The 18854-nt window shown below is 38.5% G+C and overlaps 1 protein-coding gene across 17 annotated transcripts in view; it reads right to left on the bottom strand.

Moving 5' to 3' along the window:
• Positions 1–18854, bottom strand: part of usp54a (ubiquitin specific peptidase 54a) — an 86164-nt gene that overhangs the window by 29740 nt on the left and 37570 nt on the right. For all 17 annotated transcript variants that reach the window (XR_012388624.1, XR_012388626.1, XR_012388625.1 and 14 more), the window contains 4 exon segments: positions 8856–8948; positions 4959–5093; positions 3985–4098; positions 932–1014 (listed from right to left, as the gene is read on the bottom strand). Coding sequence is in view for 11 of the 17 variants with exons in the window: in XM_073919699.1 (XP_073775800.1) it covers positions 932–1014; positions 3985–4098; positions 4959–5093; positions 8856–8948 (425 nt within the window). In the remaining 6 variants the exon portion in view is untranslated.

Raw genomic sequence — 18854 nt, 5'->3', positions numbered from 1 at the left:
ATCATTCTAAATCTCCTCTCAGATTGGATGGCGGGCCAAATCAAAGGTTACCATGGGCCAACATTGGCCCGCTTGCCCTACTTTGGGCATTTCTGAACTTAAGTTTTGTACCAACACATAAGCAATGAAAAGCTGTAGACTTATGAACTTAACTTATTCTCCATATCTGTCCCTATGTAGTCTGCACTTAGAACACAAGGTTTTTGAACAGAAGAATTTGTTGGACAAATTATCTTTTAAATTATATTCATTAATCCATAAGCATTAGTTGAGTATAATTATTAGTTACAAAACCTTAGGACAGCAGCAGCACTCAGTTTCAAAGAAGTCAATGTCCTTGCTTAGTAGAAATGGTGTCTCCACTGCAATGTCAGCTATTATCATAAAAATCCTCCTTAATCACAGAGCCGCATGCTGGAATATTCATGAAGCCCTTTCATCGCTGTGGTGCTTCAGACTGTTTGTTCATGTTAAGTATCTGCCATACTGGCAAGCAGGACACGGAAACCAACAGCATATCTGCAACTGCGCAGCTGGAAAACCTGACAAAGTTTGACTGCAGAGGGAAGCTGCTCTGCTGTGAAGCTTGATTTAAATCGGACCGCTCATCAGCCATGACTGAAGGCTGTGGCACTGGTGTCCAGGAGGCCTAGAGTAATATTTCAGCTGGCTGTTGCCACGTGCTTCAGGCCATTGAGGGAATCTCTTTCTGTTCTGATTGATTTCACTGTGTTTGATGTGGCAGAGAGCTCATTTGCTCGGCTGGAGAAGAGTATGGGACATGATGTTTTCGGTGCCATGCACAGTGTGGCCCTTTTCGGTCGCTTTCAAAAATGACCTCATTCTTTAGCATCACTCACTTCAGTGTGTGTGTGTGTGTGTATGTGTGTGTGTGTGCGTGTGTATGCGTGTGTATGTGTGTGTTGCTCACCACAGAGAGGTGGTAGAGATGTAGTGTACCATCTGAATGAAGGGCAGAGGGTCTGAGGAGGCTCCACAGTTGCTGCACACACACTAGATGAGAAAGAAAGTCACATTTATTAAATTTACCTTTTTATAAGAGTGGACAACTTTTATTTATGTTTATTTATTTTAACTATGGCTCGGGCTCCCACACATTTTGACCCATATTTTAAACCTATATACATTTTGAACATTTATGATGACTGCTCAAGGATTTAAAAAACAAAAAAGGCATTTCAGTTGAATCAAATATGTTCAAAGTTATGAAAGGTTTAGAATTATAAATCATGAATATAACATTTTTTACGTGAATGCAGGCTATTATAAAAGAAAATGTACTATTTTACAGAATTATGAATCATCTGAAATGTGCTGTGACTTTCACAGCAATTCAAATTCCAATTCTGACACTATCAGACTTGAAGGTCAGCTATGCCACTATGATTTCAGTTTTAACGCCTACATTTTGCATTCCTCCTAAACACTGTTAAATTTACAGGAATTTACTTTTTACCTCTCTGCAATGAAATTCTGATGTGATGTGATGTGACTTGACGGTCAGGTGCTATTACTTTTACAGAAAATTTATATTTGTTAATAGAATAAAAACTATTTTCAACTCATGTATAATTTGAACACCCATGAAGTTAAGGAAATTTATAATATATGTATAAATAAAATCATAGATGAGCAATTCCAGCATTAAAACATAAAATTCACACAAAGAAAGTATATGTTAACATTTTATTAAAACATCTGTGTATTTTTTCCATAACAGCTAACTAAACTTATGAGATCAGAAAAATATCAATCTTTAAACATTTTTTATACTTTAAACGAGGAAAATAAACATGTGACCAAAAGAAGTCTGCGAGTTTACAATATATAACATACTTTGTAGAAATTCTGTGAATTGAACTGCACGATCCAGAAGAAAGAATGCTAATCGAAAAGATAAAAGTAGGCTATCTATTGAACAAAATATTGATTTTATTTAATATTTTTGCATTTATGAGGAAAAAGCTTGGTTATGGATGTGACACTTTTCCGATATGAATGTGACAGATGTGAAACTGGCACTTGTGTGATTTTGGTAAATCAAACATAAATGTTTGCAAACATTAAAAATATTTTTACAGTACTTTAAAATATACAAAAAAATGTTTTGTTATTTTGGTACAACTTAATTCTTTCATTGCAAGGTTGACATTTGAATGGAATTGCTCAGACCCAGCAAATCCACAATAATAAAAGCTTTTCTCATAATCTTTACACTATTCAGAAATACATTCCATTACAGAAGTTAAACCAAAGACTACAGGATACACAAGACATGTTACCAGTATACTTTTGTATGGGGAGAAGTGTAACAGTCAATATGGCGAATTAAGCCCCGCCTTTTAGTACAAGAGCCAATCAGCGATCACTATCGAATGACAATTCTCTAGGGAAGGGGCTTGGACCAGACATGAGTTTCTGCAGATTTTGTTTGATACGAACATTTAGAAATGAAACTAAAGAGACAGTTGTTGTGAAATTATACTGGTTATTCATAACATGAAATGTAATCGTAAGCTTGACAAGTAGTTTTGGAGAAATTGATGTTTCCCCATTCAGACAGAATGCCCGAGAGGCGTTTCAATGATGGCCGCCGAGTGAAATGACTTGCCTTCAATCAGGGGTGTCAAACTCGATTCCTGGAGGGCCAAAGCCCTGCACAGTTTAGTTCCAACCAATGACTGTAAAAAATATGGACGACGCGACAGCCCTTTTTCCCATTGAACGCCTTGAGGGCAAAACGCCTGCTTGACGGGCACAAACTGTCGCAAAAGACTGCTGAAATTGGAGCCAGACAAGCGCAGAAGGATTGTCTGATGAAGCCAGAGGAGGAGCCGCGAAAATGAGCAGAGTCGAGCTTCCAATCAAACGCTTTATGTAAAATCAACTACGCCCCCCGAACTTCTCAGCATGCGTTTGCTGTCATATCAACACAAATGGATGTAATAACGTTAACAAATATGAGGGTTTTATATATTCAATCGCGCCAGCTCCAGGCCGCAGCGCATAACTTACTCGCGGCGTCGCAGGCTGATTCCGGCTCGCATGCGGCAGCGCCGGCTCGCTCGGCCGCCGCATCTGGCTCGATTGACTCGGGCTGGAATTGGGTAGTGAGTCCAGGCATCCGGAGTAGTTCCAGCAGAGGTAACATTAGTCAGTCTGAGCTCTAAGAGATAAGTCTCCGGCAGGCGAGAATCTAGCCGGAACTGTGTTTTGCTATCTGGGTGGCTAGGCGTGTATCAGCAAACTAATAAAGCCCGAAAAAAGCCCTGAACTTAGCGAATAAACAGTGTTCCACCAGGATCATGTATGTCAGAAACTATAGTTTACTGCTGAACTCATTTTGTCATGGTAAAATAACACAGAAATCGAATAATAACATTTCAGTCTACTTCAGTCTCCTGCCGAAGCTCAGACGCCGCGCTTTGAGAAACTGTCAATCACAGCTGTCAATCACGATGACACGCCCAGCATTAAATTACTGCTAAAAACAAACTGTTTACAAAAATGAAGATCTGCACCTATTTCAGCACAATAACCAGTGCCTTAATCGACCAGAACTATCTTTCGGGACATTTTATTGCAAGTGTAATATTTTTTTTTATTTGGGCTCAAGTCTCCTTCATTAACACGGAGGAGGCGGGCTTTATGACTTGTACTGCAGCCAGCCCCCAGGGGGCGATCTAACGGCCGAAACCTTCACTCAAACGTAGGCTTGCGGCACACTTGGTTCCAACCCTGTTCCAACATACTTACATGTAAGTTTCAAACAAGCCTGAAGGACTCAATTAGTTTTATCAAGTGTGTTTAATTAGGGTTGGAACTAAACTGTGCAGAGCTGCGGCCCATTTGGAACTGAGTTTGACACCTGTGCCTTAAAGAGACTTTGGTTAAACTCAATGCATAAGGTTGAAATTACCATCAAAAGAAAAGATAGCTACATGTTTAATAAAGAGGCTTCACCTGCTCAAAGAGGGTCATGGCAAACTTCTGGTGAGGGATGCAGTGTTTGGCTGTGCAGATGTCTTCCTTGGTCTCATCAGAGATGTGAAAGTGGATCCTCATGAGGATATTTTCCTACGGGAGAGATTTATTAATTAATCATTCACATTCAGAAGCTCAAATCAGAATCATACTAAAGAGAAGCAGCATGTATCTGTCCCACATGACTCATGTTAATTAATTTTCATTGTCCAAGGAGTGCGTGTACAGAGTCTGTGGATAACAGTGTGCTCAGATCTTTTGGCTGAAGAGAAGCCTGTGCTCAGCAGGGAGATTTTAAACGTTCACCAAGCATCACCAGTGTCTCCAGTCTTGCATAATGGCCAGACAACAATAGCGGTTAAGGGGGGAAAATGAGAAAATGAGCATTTGCAGTTTTGTGGTTGCAGTTTTTACTGGTCAGCACAATGTACAATGTTGCTAAACCAGCAGTCGAGACAGGGAGCCATTCTTTATCTCATATGTTATGATGCTGTGGCCTTTAAAATGAGCAATGAGCAGGAAATTAATCACTGTGTAAAATAGGAGATTGCAGAAGATTACAGCATCAAACAGGAAGGTTTACTTTTAGCCAACTGCATTGCAGCTATTTGTATTCTCAAGTACCTTGCCAGAGATTAAAACTGCAGTGGAAGCTGACACGCAACCAACAAAGACAGGGAAAGACACTGATAGATAAAGATACAGGGCCAAGAGGATATCAGACATCTGCTATTTACTTACACCGATGGACTCAAGATACATCTCATCACCTGAGCTAACAATGAACGCAATTTCCTCTTCAAGAAAATATACCTCTTCAGCGGAGAGTATAATGTGGTATGTGAAGGCTAACTGAGAGGATAGAAAAAGCAAGGACATGGAGAATAGGAGAAAAAAGCTCTATGGGGGAGGAAAGTGAGAGAGAGTGACGATGAAGAGTCAAGAGCCCTTACGAAGCACTCAGCCGCGTCGTCCATAATGCCGAGCTGGAATCGCTGCTCGTCCTGGAAGGTTTTGGCCAGAGCGCAGCGGAGAGCATCAGAGGGCAGCACCTTCTCACTGCTGAACTGGAACTGTGCAAAAATGCTCTGAAAATACAAAACAGGGCTGTTTGTTAATGTTAATCACAAAGAAAAATAACAACACCTCATTTATAGTATTTCTTTCAGAAATAAACTAATCAGAAAAAATGTTTGCCTTAAGGCCAAAACAGCTAGTGACAGGCAGTTCCTTTTATTTCTGTACCTTTTTAGCCATGAAAGGTTCATAGCAACATGACAAAAGCTGATTTATACTTCTGCTTTAAATACTTCTGCCTCTGCGCAGTTGCATAGCCTTCGCCATGGCCGACGCTAATGCGCACCTCTCAAAAAATGTTGCTACACGTTTTAACGGCGCGTAGTGCAAGCTCTGTGATTAGTCGGCTTAGTGGCAGTGCTGGGTGTGGGCAGTGCTGAGAGCCGAGAGCCTGATGGAGTGACAGTTTACAAGTGTGGAGTCTGTGAAGAAGCTCCAGATGGAAACTTTTGTTTCGTGTTTACCTTATAATTAAAGTTGTTGCACGTCTGCGGTTCCCGCTGCTGAATGAGCGAGTTTTAACTACTTGTACATTAAGGCAGCAATCAGAAAAAATAAAATGGAACATTACATAACCTACTGCCAGCTAGCATTTCGAAAGTGTTATTGCAGAGCAACACAAACAGCACGCAGAAGTTTAAATGCTTGGCTACGCGCAAGGCGTGGGGCGTGGGTCACGACAATCGCTTGACACAGTAGTAAAAACCAGCCTTAAGAGTTTTAATATTCACCCTATTAGGGTTGGAAGCTGAACAATTATTTCAATTTTTTTCTCAAAGTATACAGTGGGCAGCACAAAGACATCTATGATTAAAAAATGGTTTTAAAATTATACAATAATTATACAATAATGTGATTTTAAAAATGACAAATGAAAAACTTTAATATATGTAAAATAAATGATACTAAACTCAAGGATGTGTGAGAGTATTTTCACATCTGTACATAAGAAACAGTGAATAAAATTGTTGCTCATCAGAACGTTTTGATTCTCTTACACAAGGTAACGTCTCTATGGACCAAAATCTGTTATAAAATGGGACATAAGCAAACCGCCTTATTATTGATTAGAATTAATCCCTTGTTTGTTTGTTTATAACGCCCAGATCCATCTGAATTTTTACAGAAACCAAAATAAATCCTGAAAAAAAAAAAAGTCACCTAATATTTTCTTTAGGTTATCCTATGATATGTTCTGAGATGAATTGGAAAAACAAACAACCTTTTTTTTTAAACAGCATTTGTAATAGCATAATGCATTATTAGTTCACTGGACTGCATTTCTTTTTATGACAAATGATCAGAAAAGTCAAGATTTTGCACTTCAGTAGCTCTTCAAATAAGTAAATTTGTTGTGTTAACAAATGTGGTAACTGATTCAATTCTGGTTTGTCCCATAAACAATGCATCATGTTGCTCCACCGCTTTTTTTTGCTTGTTTGTTTTGTTTGTTTGTTTGTTTTTTTTGGTCCCACTTTATATTAAGTGTCCTTAACTACTATGTACTTGCATCAAAAAATAAATATATCGTACCAACTGTGTTCATAATGTATTTGAGAACACTTGTGGTGCTCGTGAATTGGGATAGGGGTAGGTTTATGGACAGGTTTAGTGGTATAGGTAGGTTTAAGGGTGTGTTAAGGTGTAAGGGAGGGTGAACAGTGTATTTATGAATGTAATTACAGAAGTTAATTACAGATGTAATTACATACAGGTATTTAATCAAGCATAAGTACACAGTAAATACATGTATTTACAATTAATACATTGTAACGAATTATTAATGTCTGTGTAAGTACATATTAGTTAAGGCCACTTAATATAAAGTGGGATAGTTTTTTTTTTTTTACAAAAGAACGTCTAACATTCTTCAAATCACCTTCACTTATATTCTGTGGAAGAAATTAAGTCATACAGACAGTCACACAAAGGTGATCCTGTGAGTAAATAAAAGAAGTCTTTTCTCTCTTAAGCCACATTTAAACCCTGCACAATTACGTGTCTCCAGGTATACATGAACACACCTATGATTTCCCAAGCAGTAAGCAGAGGCAAGACATGCCAGTCTGCAAGACTTCTGTGCTGACTTTAGAAACTCTCCAGTAAACAGAGTCATTACAGGATTAACATCTTTGGTTTAGATGAATACCACAGAGAGAGAGACACCGTACCAGTGCCACTGACTGTAAAAATAACAACAAAACAACACACTGGACTAATGTCAGAAAGATACAGACAGCTGAAAAGTGAGGTACTACCAGACCCATGAGAGAAATTGGACTGGCTGACAGAAATATTGTCCTAGTCCTGTGTGTGAGGGCAGACAAGCAGTCCCCCTACTGCGCTGGCACAGGGCTCAGGAGAGAGCTCTCTAATTTCCAGCTGAGTTATTGAACTTTTGATGGAAAGCGCCAATGGCACTCCTGAACATTAGAAGGAATCTAATATAAAATGAGCGTGAGGGAGGAACTAAAAAGAAACGGGACTAAAAAAGGGAATGACATGGCAAGAGCTGAATACACACAACAACGTCTGTCACGCAACTCTGGTTAAGCTCTCAATGGTTTTGGACTGACGCATATCTATTAAATGTTTATGCATTACCACAAGGCGTTTGATATTTTTATAGCACATCAATATATTATACAACTACTGGTCAAACGATCTGCCAACAGTAAACTATATAAACAAGAAATTTCTGGAAGCAGACAACATTACGAAAGTAGCGATTCAGCACTGATTTTAAAGTTTCTAAAAAAATAGAATCCACAACTGCTTATCAAAAACATGTTCCTTTTTTTTCTCAACAGAACAACAGTGGTACTGGTATCTGGTAACAATAGTTTTTGTTACATTACAACAAATGCATACACATGCTTTAAAGCAAAGACAAAAATAAAAGGAGATTATAAAACTAATTTAGAAAGACATAGTCACTGAGTACCCTCAAGAAAAATCCAGGAGGACCAAAATGCGGCAGAACACCTCAGATCTTTAATGTAAATCTTAAGTTAATTTTTCCAGTGGTAGGAGTCTGATTGCCTGACTCAGCCACATATTGACTGAATGTATCTGTGCAGTTGAACATATTAATAATATACATTTTTTAACCAAGAATATACAAAAATTCAATACACATTCTTTGTCATGATCAAGACACAGTTCCGATGTACAATTCAGAAGGTATACTTTTGGGGACAAAGCAAAAGTCTTTCCAATTATTTTTTGAATCATTTGTGAATCCAGTACATTTTGATTTTGTCGCAGTCCCAAAATACATGCATTACTGTGCCAATGTCTAACTTACATATGAAACATAGCTGGGAACAATTGGGAAATATTCTATGGAGGCACTTTGTTTCATTTATGCTTTCAGACAAAATTATCTAGAGTTAAAAAGAAATCTGCATCATAAAAAAATTTAATTACTGGCTTTGTTTTTCAGATACATTGTATAAAGTATGACACATTGACACTCAATTGACAAAACCACAGAAAACATCTCTCAAAATATCTTTTTTTACTTTCTGCGAGATGAAGAAAAGCATTCAGGTTTGGAATGATAAAGGTAAGAGAATGTTGATGGTATGACTTTTATTTTGGACTAACTAAAATTCCTTTTTTAAAAGAGTCAGGCCGATTATTTAGCTGTTTCTACAATTAAGATCACAATTTAATGTTTGAAACTACTGAAACTACTGAATTAGAATAGCTATAATGGAGCCGAGACCCAGGTCATCAAAACATGTCATTTAAAGGCAGATGTGCTTTACCTTCAGAGCGCAGAAGATGCACGAGTCCTCCATGCACTTATGTGTGGTAAGCTGCCGGAAACTTCGTCGGAAGATATCCAGATGCCAGAGAACCTGTAAGAAAAATGTGAAAAGGAACGTTTACATTGCCCTCTGATTTTTGATGCTGTCTGTGCATGATATAAAAGTTCTCTGAGAGGCTGACAAATAGGTTCAATCAAAAATCAGACGCTCTACAACACTTCTAAAACACCAGAGAAACTCTATTCATCAAAAATGTATCAGGCGCAAAAAGCATCTTCTGCTCTGCAGTTGACTTTCCACCCCTTCTTAAGTGTCTCTCTCAGGAGGGCAAGGCATCCTTCAAAACCCCTGGTTTGGAGATTGTGCAGGATACATGTGATCCCGACAGACTCTTTTCATAACAATCTTCTAAATCCAGCTTTCCTGACACTCTGTAATCCAACCTTCAACCAATCACACGAGAGAAGCAATTATATTTCACCAATCAGCTGTCAAAAATCTGATTAGCCCACATGTCTCATCTGAGGGTTTGAAGAAACAGAAAGCAAGTTAACAAGCCGAGGAAAGTCTGAGTGTGAGCTGAAGTGATGAGCATGTTTCCCAGCTTTAGTCTTTCATCCTGAGGAACGCGTGCGTCTTCAGGTGAAGGATGATGCAGAATGTCAGCGGAACAAACAAAGACCTGCTAGCTTCCTGCTGGGCAACTGCACACGCACACACAAAATCATACACACCTCCCATCTGGCCATGCCCAGGAGGCTGCAGAGGCCGACCTGACCCCACCTGCCCGCCATGAGCTGGGACTGTGTGCAGTTCACCCGGCACATCCACGCTCGCATGCTGAATTATTGAGAGAGCTGTCAGTCCCACTTTACTTAGTTACCAAAATGAATCTGTTCTCTAACTTTATGTTCACATCATCACAGATGTCTTGATCGCTCTAATAGTGATTAAGTCAGTTAGTGAACTTCAGCTTCGAAAGCTAGTTGGCCTGTAAACTAAAATATTAAAAATCTATTTGTGATTTGGGTAAAAGTTGTGCACAATGCCGTCTGTTTTGTTTGTCTTAGTTTGAACCCTTTTATAAATCTTTAGTGCTGACAATTAATTTCAGAGACAGAAATCAGAAAACATCTGTTTGCCTGTGGTTGGGGCATTGCATGAGTCTCTGCACAGTAAAATTTTAACAGCCTTGACCCCCAAAGCCATTTGACTCACCCTGTATGAACTTGTGTTGGTAGAACTGTAATGGATATTAATAAAATGTATGAAATGCAATGCTGGCCATGCAAACACGAAAGGCTGATAGTAAAGACATCCGATAAATAAGGGATTTTCAAAGCACTACAATAGTAACCATCAGTCAAACACTCTGTTTTAGTGCGCGATGCAAACCACATGTTCAGAGAAAAAACAGAAAACCAACTGGTCAAGTTACACAAAGCCTTAACAGGCAGAACTCGAATATAAGGATGCAAAATTGTTTCTGAACAGTTATTTCCCAATGTTTCCCAGTGTTATTTTTCTGATTTTGACACATGGAGATTCAGAGAATGAACAAACTTTGAATTATAAATAAGGTTTTATTGAATTGTTGTGTATGTTTTTTGTTCTGTATATAGTTTTGATAGAATCAGTAAGAATAGGCTGGAAATTATAAACAAATATGCAATGTTGTGCAATGTATGAATCATCTTCCAGGAAGGGTTAATAAATGTTCGGCTCTAGTAGTTTTTATGACCCTCTAGTAGTACTACACTACCTGACAAACGTCTTGTTGTCAATCACAGTTGTAAAAGCAACAAAAAAATGATCATTTGGAAAAGTGGCAAAAGGTAGATTTTTCTATGAATCATCTGTTGAACTGCATCCTGATCATCACAAATACTGCAGAAGAACCTGCATATACCCAAGATTTTCACAGATATTAGTCAAGTTTGGTGAAAACTATGGTTTGGGGTACATTCAGAATGGGGGCGTGCCAGAGATTTGCAGAGTGGATGGCAACGTCAACCACCTGAGGTATCAAGACATTTGTTCTGCCCATTACATTACCAACCACAGAAGAGGGCAAATTCTTCAGCAGGATAGCGCTCCTCATCCTTTAGCCTCCACATCAAAGTTCCTGAAAGCAAAGGAGGTCAAGGTGCTTCTGGATTGGCCAGCCCAGTCACCAGGAATGAACATTATTGAGCATGTCTAGGTTGAAGGAGGAGGCACTAAAGATAAATCCAAAGAATCTTGATGAACTCCTGCAAGAATGCTTTCTTGCCACCCCAGATGACTTTATTAACAAGTTATTTGAGTCATTGCAGAGATGTACAGATGCAATCGTCCAAGCTCATGGGAGTCATGCACAATATTCCTTCTTTTTCCACTGCACCATTACTTTATATCTTATACTGTACATTATTTCTGTTAAGTGACAAGACTTTTGTCTAAGCAAAGTCAGACCTTACTGGCCTTTCTGGCACTAGAAGTCAAGTTATTATTTGTTGTTCTTAAAACTTATATGGGTGACAAGACTTTTGTCAGGTTGTGTATATATGAATCGTAAATAATGATTTTAAATTTATAATAGCAAGTAAACATTCAAATTGTTGGTATTAAAATGTTAATTACAATATTTAAAATACAATAGTGTTAAAAATAGGCTGGAGAGTTGGAAAAAATCCTTTTTGTAAAAAATTTCAGTTGCAGATACTGATTTCAGATTTATGTAGATAAATGTTATCTAAATAAATGCATTTAGGAGATGGACTGGATAACTGGGGTTCAAAAACAGCCATTAATATGATAAACACTTTAAATATCCTCTAGACTAAACTAATTGTGACCAAAATCCTAAATCTCAAAAACAAAGACATTTTAAAGACTTTTCTGCCAAAAACATTGTTCTCAGACACGGTCCTGGTCTCCGGGTGCATTTACGCTGCTCTGCAGACACACAGGAACATTCGGAGCCAGTGGCCATGAACTAGCTAGTGTGTCAGTGTCTCAAGCGGTCAACATCAGGGCACAGTGTCTCCTTCTATTGATTTGACATCACTGATTTGACACTTCATAAGTTCTGGGAGCTCCTGTCAAGCCACGAGTTTGCCCCTGAGAATGTCTAACAACAAAATACAGTATTTTTTTAGATCTGCAACTGTCCAGTAGAGTTTTATAGTTGAATGGGATGAGACTAGCCACATTGATGAGAAGCCTGCAGGAATTTACAAAAGGTACAGGTGTTCCCTTGGTGACCCGGGTCACATCTACTCATTACAGCGATGTTCTGATTGACTGTCACCATTGAAAGGATGTCAAGTCTCTGATCTGTGAGAGGTCAGCTGAAACTGAAAACTATTTAATTTAAATGAAACGCATAAACATAACAGAAAACCAATTGTGGACAAAAAAACTGTTAGACTGTGGAGCTTATTAATGTAAAACACATCAACTGCAGAAGACCGTTGCCTTAAAAATGATTTCAGTAAGGGGTCGATCACAGTGAATGTGTTTATTGTGATGAGAGGTGTCTTTTTTGAATGTATTCTGATGTTTATAAGCATTCTGCGCACTGCTTAAGCACACTGCACACCTTACATTTTAACCGCCTGCTGTGCCTGGTGTTTTTTGCTCAGTGTGCCTGCAGTTGAATACAGTAAACTCCAAGCGGAAAAAGTTTGCTACATTAGTCACAACTTTTTTCATTCCCCACTCAAATGAAAGCCGAGGCAGGGATTCTGTTGAGGTGACAGCAGTGTTTGTGTTGTCAAGAAGACTAAAGAGACTTTTAAAAATGGAGGAAAGACTACTACTTGCTGTTTTAACTTATCTGGAGCTGTACGACATCGGGTTGGGCTGATCAAATTTTATCGGTACTGATTGACCGAACACTATTGACGATAATGATAAAAAAAGTTTGGTATGAAGCTCTAAAGTTTTATCAAAATGTATCTGCTGAGCATGCGCCTTGTAAGGAATACCAAAAAGGTTAAGGACGTCACACACCGGATGCACCGCTCAACGTCGCGACACGGCACCCACATAACAGTTGAAAGTATCGCACACCAGATGCGCACATTCGCTTGCTATTTAAAATTAAACTAATCAGACGGCGCTCTGCGGAGCGGCAGAATTATGAGCAGTGTCATCAGTCGTTGCTGGCCGCCGACAACAGCCGCCAACTTGCAGCACCGGTGTGTGTACCCTGATAGAAACCTGTGTTTAGAATTCTAAAATGCATGGCGCTGCTTGGCGTTACGCAATGCGTCGCTTCTGGTTTGTGACCCCCATGAGGGTTATTTCTAATCAAGGATCAGAGCTTGCATGCGCAAATAGGGAGCAATGCACTCAAGGTGTGCAAGCGGCACGCATGTGATGCACTCATATTTTCCAGGTGCACTAAGTTGAATGCCGCATGTGCACCGCGATTCATGTAAATAAAACTAACCAATCTGCTTCACACTGTGAATGAAATATACACATTTCAGTAATAACGGTAGACTAATTAACTCTGACAAACACAGCGCACCCAAACACTGCAGTGCTTGTATATCGGAACTGCAGCTATGGTTTGTCCGATAGTCATCCTTGAAGGAAAGGTTGATGGTCGCCTCTACGAAAGACACTGGGGAGCACGATCACAAAGCCCATTGGAAATGGTAAAGGAATCCACTTTTCATCTGCTTTTAGATGCGATATGAGAATGGGTCAGATTATTTTTGTACTTTTTTTTTTTGCATGTTTTTGACTATTAAAACTACTTGCCTTAATAATGTTGGTACATTACAATAAAGTGGTTAAATTAAATAAAATCCTATTATTACTAAAGACTAAAAAAATATTCAATAATTGAAATCTATATCGATTAAAATGAAAGATTATATTGTGTATCACCCAAACCTAGTATGACAAATGGTGAATATCACAATATTTTTAAAAAGCAGCAGATCTGGAAGCAAATCAGTCTGGCAAAAGAGATGACGGGTAATATCAACAGCAGCGCTCGCACACAATATTCAGCTGATTCAGTGGTTGCTTAGCGATTTACAAACCTCATCGCACTGCTTTTTTTCTTGTCAACAAAAAGACAGTGTGGTGCACCTTGTGTTCTCAGAACGGAAAAGCACATTGTGTGTGATCGGCCCCTTAGAGCCAGAAAAATTGCACGAGTCCCCAAACTGGACATATCAGATACAGCCCTCTGCAGAGAGGGACACCACGGCCCATTACTAACCATATTACACGCTTCAGATCCAGGGGACGGAAAGCAGACAGGAGGCAGGGCTGATGTAAAAGAGCGATAGACTGAAGCAGAATGAGAATTACTATGACTGACTGAAACCCAGTTACTTCCTTCAGCTCATCAAACATTCAAACAATGTGTACGGTCATGTGAGGACGTTTCTTTACAGAACATGACCATGGCATGTGTAGCATTAAGCCATTCTGACTTATTTCAAGATCAAAAAACTAAAACAAAATCAAAGTTCAAAAATGTAAATTAATTGAATCGTATTTATTTTATTATTTTAAGTTGAACTATGAAAAAATGTGTATATTTTTATATAAGCATTATTAAGTTTTCATAGATAAAATAAAACTAATAAAAATAAATAGGTAACTAGATAGCTAGTTAAAATTCTAAAAGACAAATGTGACTATGTTATAATAGGAATGAATTACAAAATATTACCTTATCAAACCTTTCCTTTTAATTGTAAAAGTATTTTGAAATAACACTGTTGTGGTTTACATCAGGTAAGTATTAGAGGCTTCGCAAAAATTTAATATTGCAGATCAGTGCAGTTTTCGATTCGGTATAACCGATAAACAAGCTTTTGCTAAAAATAAAGTTAGTGGCAAGTTGGCTAAACATTTATAAATAGCCCAAAAGCAAACAGTCCTTTAGCTGCTGTTGAACTCAACAGGAAGCTGCTGATTAAACATCCTGACTCTTACCTTCTGTCTCTGGATCAGCAGGAGATCAGAAGATGTCAGCTATGAAAACCCAGCCGGTCTAGACATATCCCTTCCCCTATCCTTCCTCCCAACTCATTTCTGCTGCATCCTAGTTTCTTCAATCAGGAGTTAATTGACTGCATAATGGATTTTATTAAATGGTGGTTAAGAACTGCGTTATTTTGATTAAGATTTTGGGAACGTTTAAACAAAGACAGACTTTTCTATTAAAGAGCACATAAGCAACAACAATCTAAATGCTTAGCAAATAACTAGCTGATAACTAACTAATAGTTAATTACTAACTAACTAAAGTAACACTTCACTTTTTTGGAAACAGGCTCCTTATTCAACTTATCTAAAGGTAAACAGTTTTTACCATTTTTGAATCCATCCAGTCAATATCCAGATCTGGAAGGAGCACTTTAGCTTAGCTTAGCATAGCACTGAATTGGATTAGCATTTCATAAAAAAAATGTTTTGATAATTTTTCTATTTAAATGTTGACTCTTCTGTAGTTACATCATGTAACAAGACCAATATAATCTTTTGACAGAATGCAATTGTGTATAAAACTAAATAAAACAAATCTATAAAATTTATAAACAGGATTTCAGTTTAGTTTAGTTTTAGTTTTGCCTCCAAGGTTTGACATCACACATTGCACTCATACTGCCAAGGAAATTGTAACCATGCATTATCAATTACACACATAAAGTAGTTTCCATACATCAGAATAATACAAAACATACTGTAATATAAACACACAAACAAAAAACAATGAAAATTATATGCAGCCTACAGTGCTTGATTGGTCAACTGAGATGAGTGAAATTTCTCCTTTGTTGGTCAAGTGCTAAATCCACCTGACTGTCAGTTGCTGTAATGAATGTATCAAATGTTGCACAGATTTATATATGGTATATATAAGGGGAGTGGAGAACATGAGTCTGATTCCAGCGACGCTCCAGGGACAGACGAGTCTTCGCTGAGGCCATCTTCCAGCCTCCACCACGGCAACTGAAGCTCTGCACAAGACTTTTGGCCAGCGGAGAAATTAAAATGGTCGTGCCGAACTGAGTCTGGTTCTCTCAAGGTTTTTTTTCTTTACTCCCATCAGGTGAAGTTTTTTTCCCTCTCCACTGTCACCACTGCCTCGCATGGTTCAGGATTGGTAGAGCTACGCATCGATGAATTTGCTCTTCAGTGTTTGAACTCTCAGTAATGATTAAACCACACTGAACTGAGCTAAACTGAACTGAACTGAACTTAAACACTAAAACCTGAACCACACTGTTCCAGTTACTATGACCATTTATGTGAAGCTGCTTTGACACAATCTACATTGTAAAAGCGCTATACAAATAAAGCTGAATTGAATTTAATTGGTATTCATGGTGTTATGTTCTTGAATAATTTTGACAATTGAGCAGACTATTGTGCATGTGATGACTTGTACAATGAAATGACGCTGACATATTTTGGAGCGAACAACCATTAAACTGAAAATCAACAATTACTTTAGATCAACAAGATCTTTTCACTTAGAAATTGTGCTAAATGTCGGCTACCTGTACTTAATCATTTGCAAAGATGTACTTAGACACTTGCAATTTGATGAAATGAATGAGAAAATCAAGTCTGTTGTGAACAATTGCCAAGTGGTTCGGAGGTTTGTCCATGTTGTTTTGAGAAATGTAATTCCTGCTTCAAGAAATGAGTCAAACCAATAGAGAAAAACTGTAAAACCAGTTGAAAACATGTTTTTTTTTTTATCTCTCAAGAAATCGATTTCAATGTTACATATAATAAAGCAAAGAGAAATGTATTCATGCTAAACCCATGTAATGAATTCCTACCTCAGCAGTTAAAACAGAAGTTTTCAAGAAAGCTTAATAAAGCACCACATATTGATCAGCAAACTCCCTCCATCCCACAAAAAAATGTTTTTCTCCCCCTAAATATTGAGTTCATTGTCTTGCCATATTGTTATGCTTCATGGCAACAGACAATCCAGCCGTAACGCTCCCTCAAACACCCAACCCCCCGAAGCAGTCATAACCGACTCTAATTTGTAGCTTTAGACATATTATCAGCCAGCTAAGCCCCTTTATTTCCATATAGCTGATTATACAGTAATCCAAAAATAGAGGGTAAGTAATGGCAGGTTGCTGTGCAGGGTAATTACCGGCCAGGACAGTGTGCGTCTGACAGTTGTTTGTGGGGTCTAGTGCAGACAGTGCTTGAATCATCACTAAATCTAATGCAGGCTCCAACGAGCAGCACAATGGATAAAAGGCACAGTGGTTTCTGTCTAATGGCGCTCATGCGTGAGGAGAGCTGTGAGTGAGGAGTCAGCGCACCGTTCCTACTGCTGCCATATGCATCTAGCCGCTTGACTTGTTGCTTCAAATGGCTAATCATGAGGGGGCACAATTTCTGCCCACGAGAGTAAGCATCTGTTGAGGTCATGCGATGCACGAGTCATTAATTAATGAGAGTCACCAAAATGTGCATCTTTGCAGAACGGCTGCACAATTTATTGCTTCAGTATCGATATTGCAATGTGCGTGCACCGCAACAGAATCTAAAATGTTGAACCGAGAGTATAGTTGACCAGGAGTTCAAAACACATGAGATTTGTGAAGTCATTGCAATCTGTAACCATATACAGGTGACAAATTTTGGGTAGCTTTTTGTCATGCTTTAAGGCATGCGACTCTGTGAGTTAAAGCAATTAGGCATAAGATACATTCACCGGCCACTTTATTAGGTACAACTGCTCATGCAGTCAATGCATTTAGGCATGTCGACATGGTTAAGACAATCTGCTGCAGTTCAAACAGAGCATCGGCAAGGGGAAGAAATGTCAGCCAAGAATTCACAGGCTAAAATTCACAGACGCTCACCAAAATTGGACAATAGAAGATTGGAAAAACGTTGCCTGGTCTGATGAGTCTCGATTTCTGCTGCGACATTCAGATGGAAGGGTTAGAATTTGGCATCAACAACATGAAAGCATGGATTCATCATGCCTTGTATCAATGGTTCAGGCTGGTGGTGGTGTAATGGTATGGGGCAGTTTTTCTTGGCACACTTTGGGCCCATTAGTACCAATTGAGCATTGTAACACACCATGCCATTTGAATCATCTCAGACTGGTTTCTTGAACATGACAATGAGTTTACTGTACTCAAATGGCCTCCCCAGTCATCAGATATCAATCCTTTGGGGAGTGATGGAACGGGAGATTCACCATGAATGTGCAGCTGACAAATCTGCAGCAACTGCATGATGCTTTCATGTCAATATGGACCAAAATCTCTGAGAAATATTTCCAGTACCTGGCTGAATCTATGCCATGAAGATTTAAGGCAGTTCTGAAAGCAAAGGGGGTCCAACCCATACTAGTAAAAGTACCTAATAAAGTGGCCGGTGAGTGTATATCGTTTCTAGTTTTAAGAAAGATTATTTGTAGTCATGTTTACAATGATGACTATACTTTTATTTTATATTTAACTATTCAATGTGTGTACCTGAATACTGATAGTCTCCCCAGAAATCCAAAATTGCATAGTTTATTTCATTAGTAAATCTGCTCTGTTGTATTTATCTATACTTATCTATACCCTACAAAAATATCTGAATCAGTCTAAAATTCTGCATTCTTTCCAAATAGAGCTATTGCACTAGCTTGGTGAAATTATACTCCAATATCGCAATATGTATCGCAGAAAAATAAAATAATGCAAAGTCAGTTTTTTCTAATATTGTGCCGCTCTAGTTGAGTGGTTGATAAAAACATTTCACTCCAAGAGTGCTAGATCAAACTAAAATACTGATTGAACTGACAAATCCCAAAAAACAGCAGACTAATCATTATTTGTGTCCAGAGTCATTCTATCAGATAGGAAACTCTTTGCAGACTTCAGCAAGATCCTGATGATGGATTTTTCCCACATATAGATTTACAAGGTGTCCACCTCCATCAAATTTTATACCATCTCCGCCTTTTGATAAAAATCAGGCAGGCAGTCAGGACTACCG

Source organism: Danio rerio, chromosome 13, assembly GCF_049306965.1.
Source record: "Danio rerio strain Tuebingen ecotype United States chromosome 13, GRCz12tu, whole genome shotgun sequence".
In the NCBI taxonomy this organism is placed as follows: domain Eukaryota; kingdom Metazoa; phylum Chordata; class Actinopteri; order Cypriniformes; family Danionidae; genus Danio; species Danio rerio.
The sequence above is the reverse complement of the archived record's forward strand: the minus strand, read 5'-3'. Positions and strand labels throughout refer to the sequence as shown.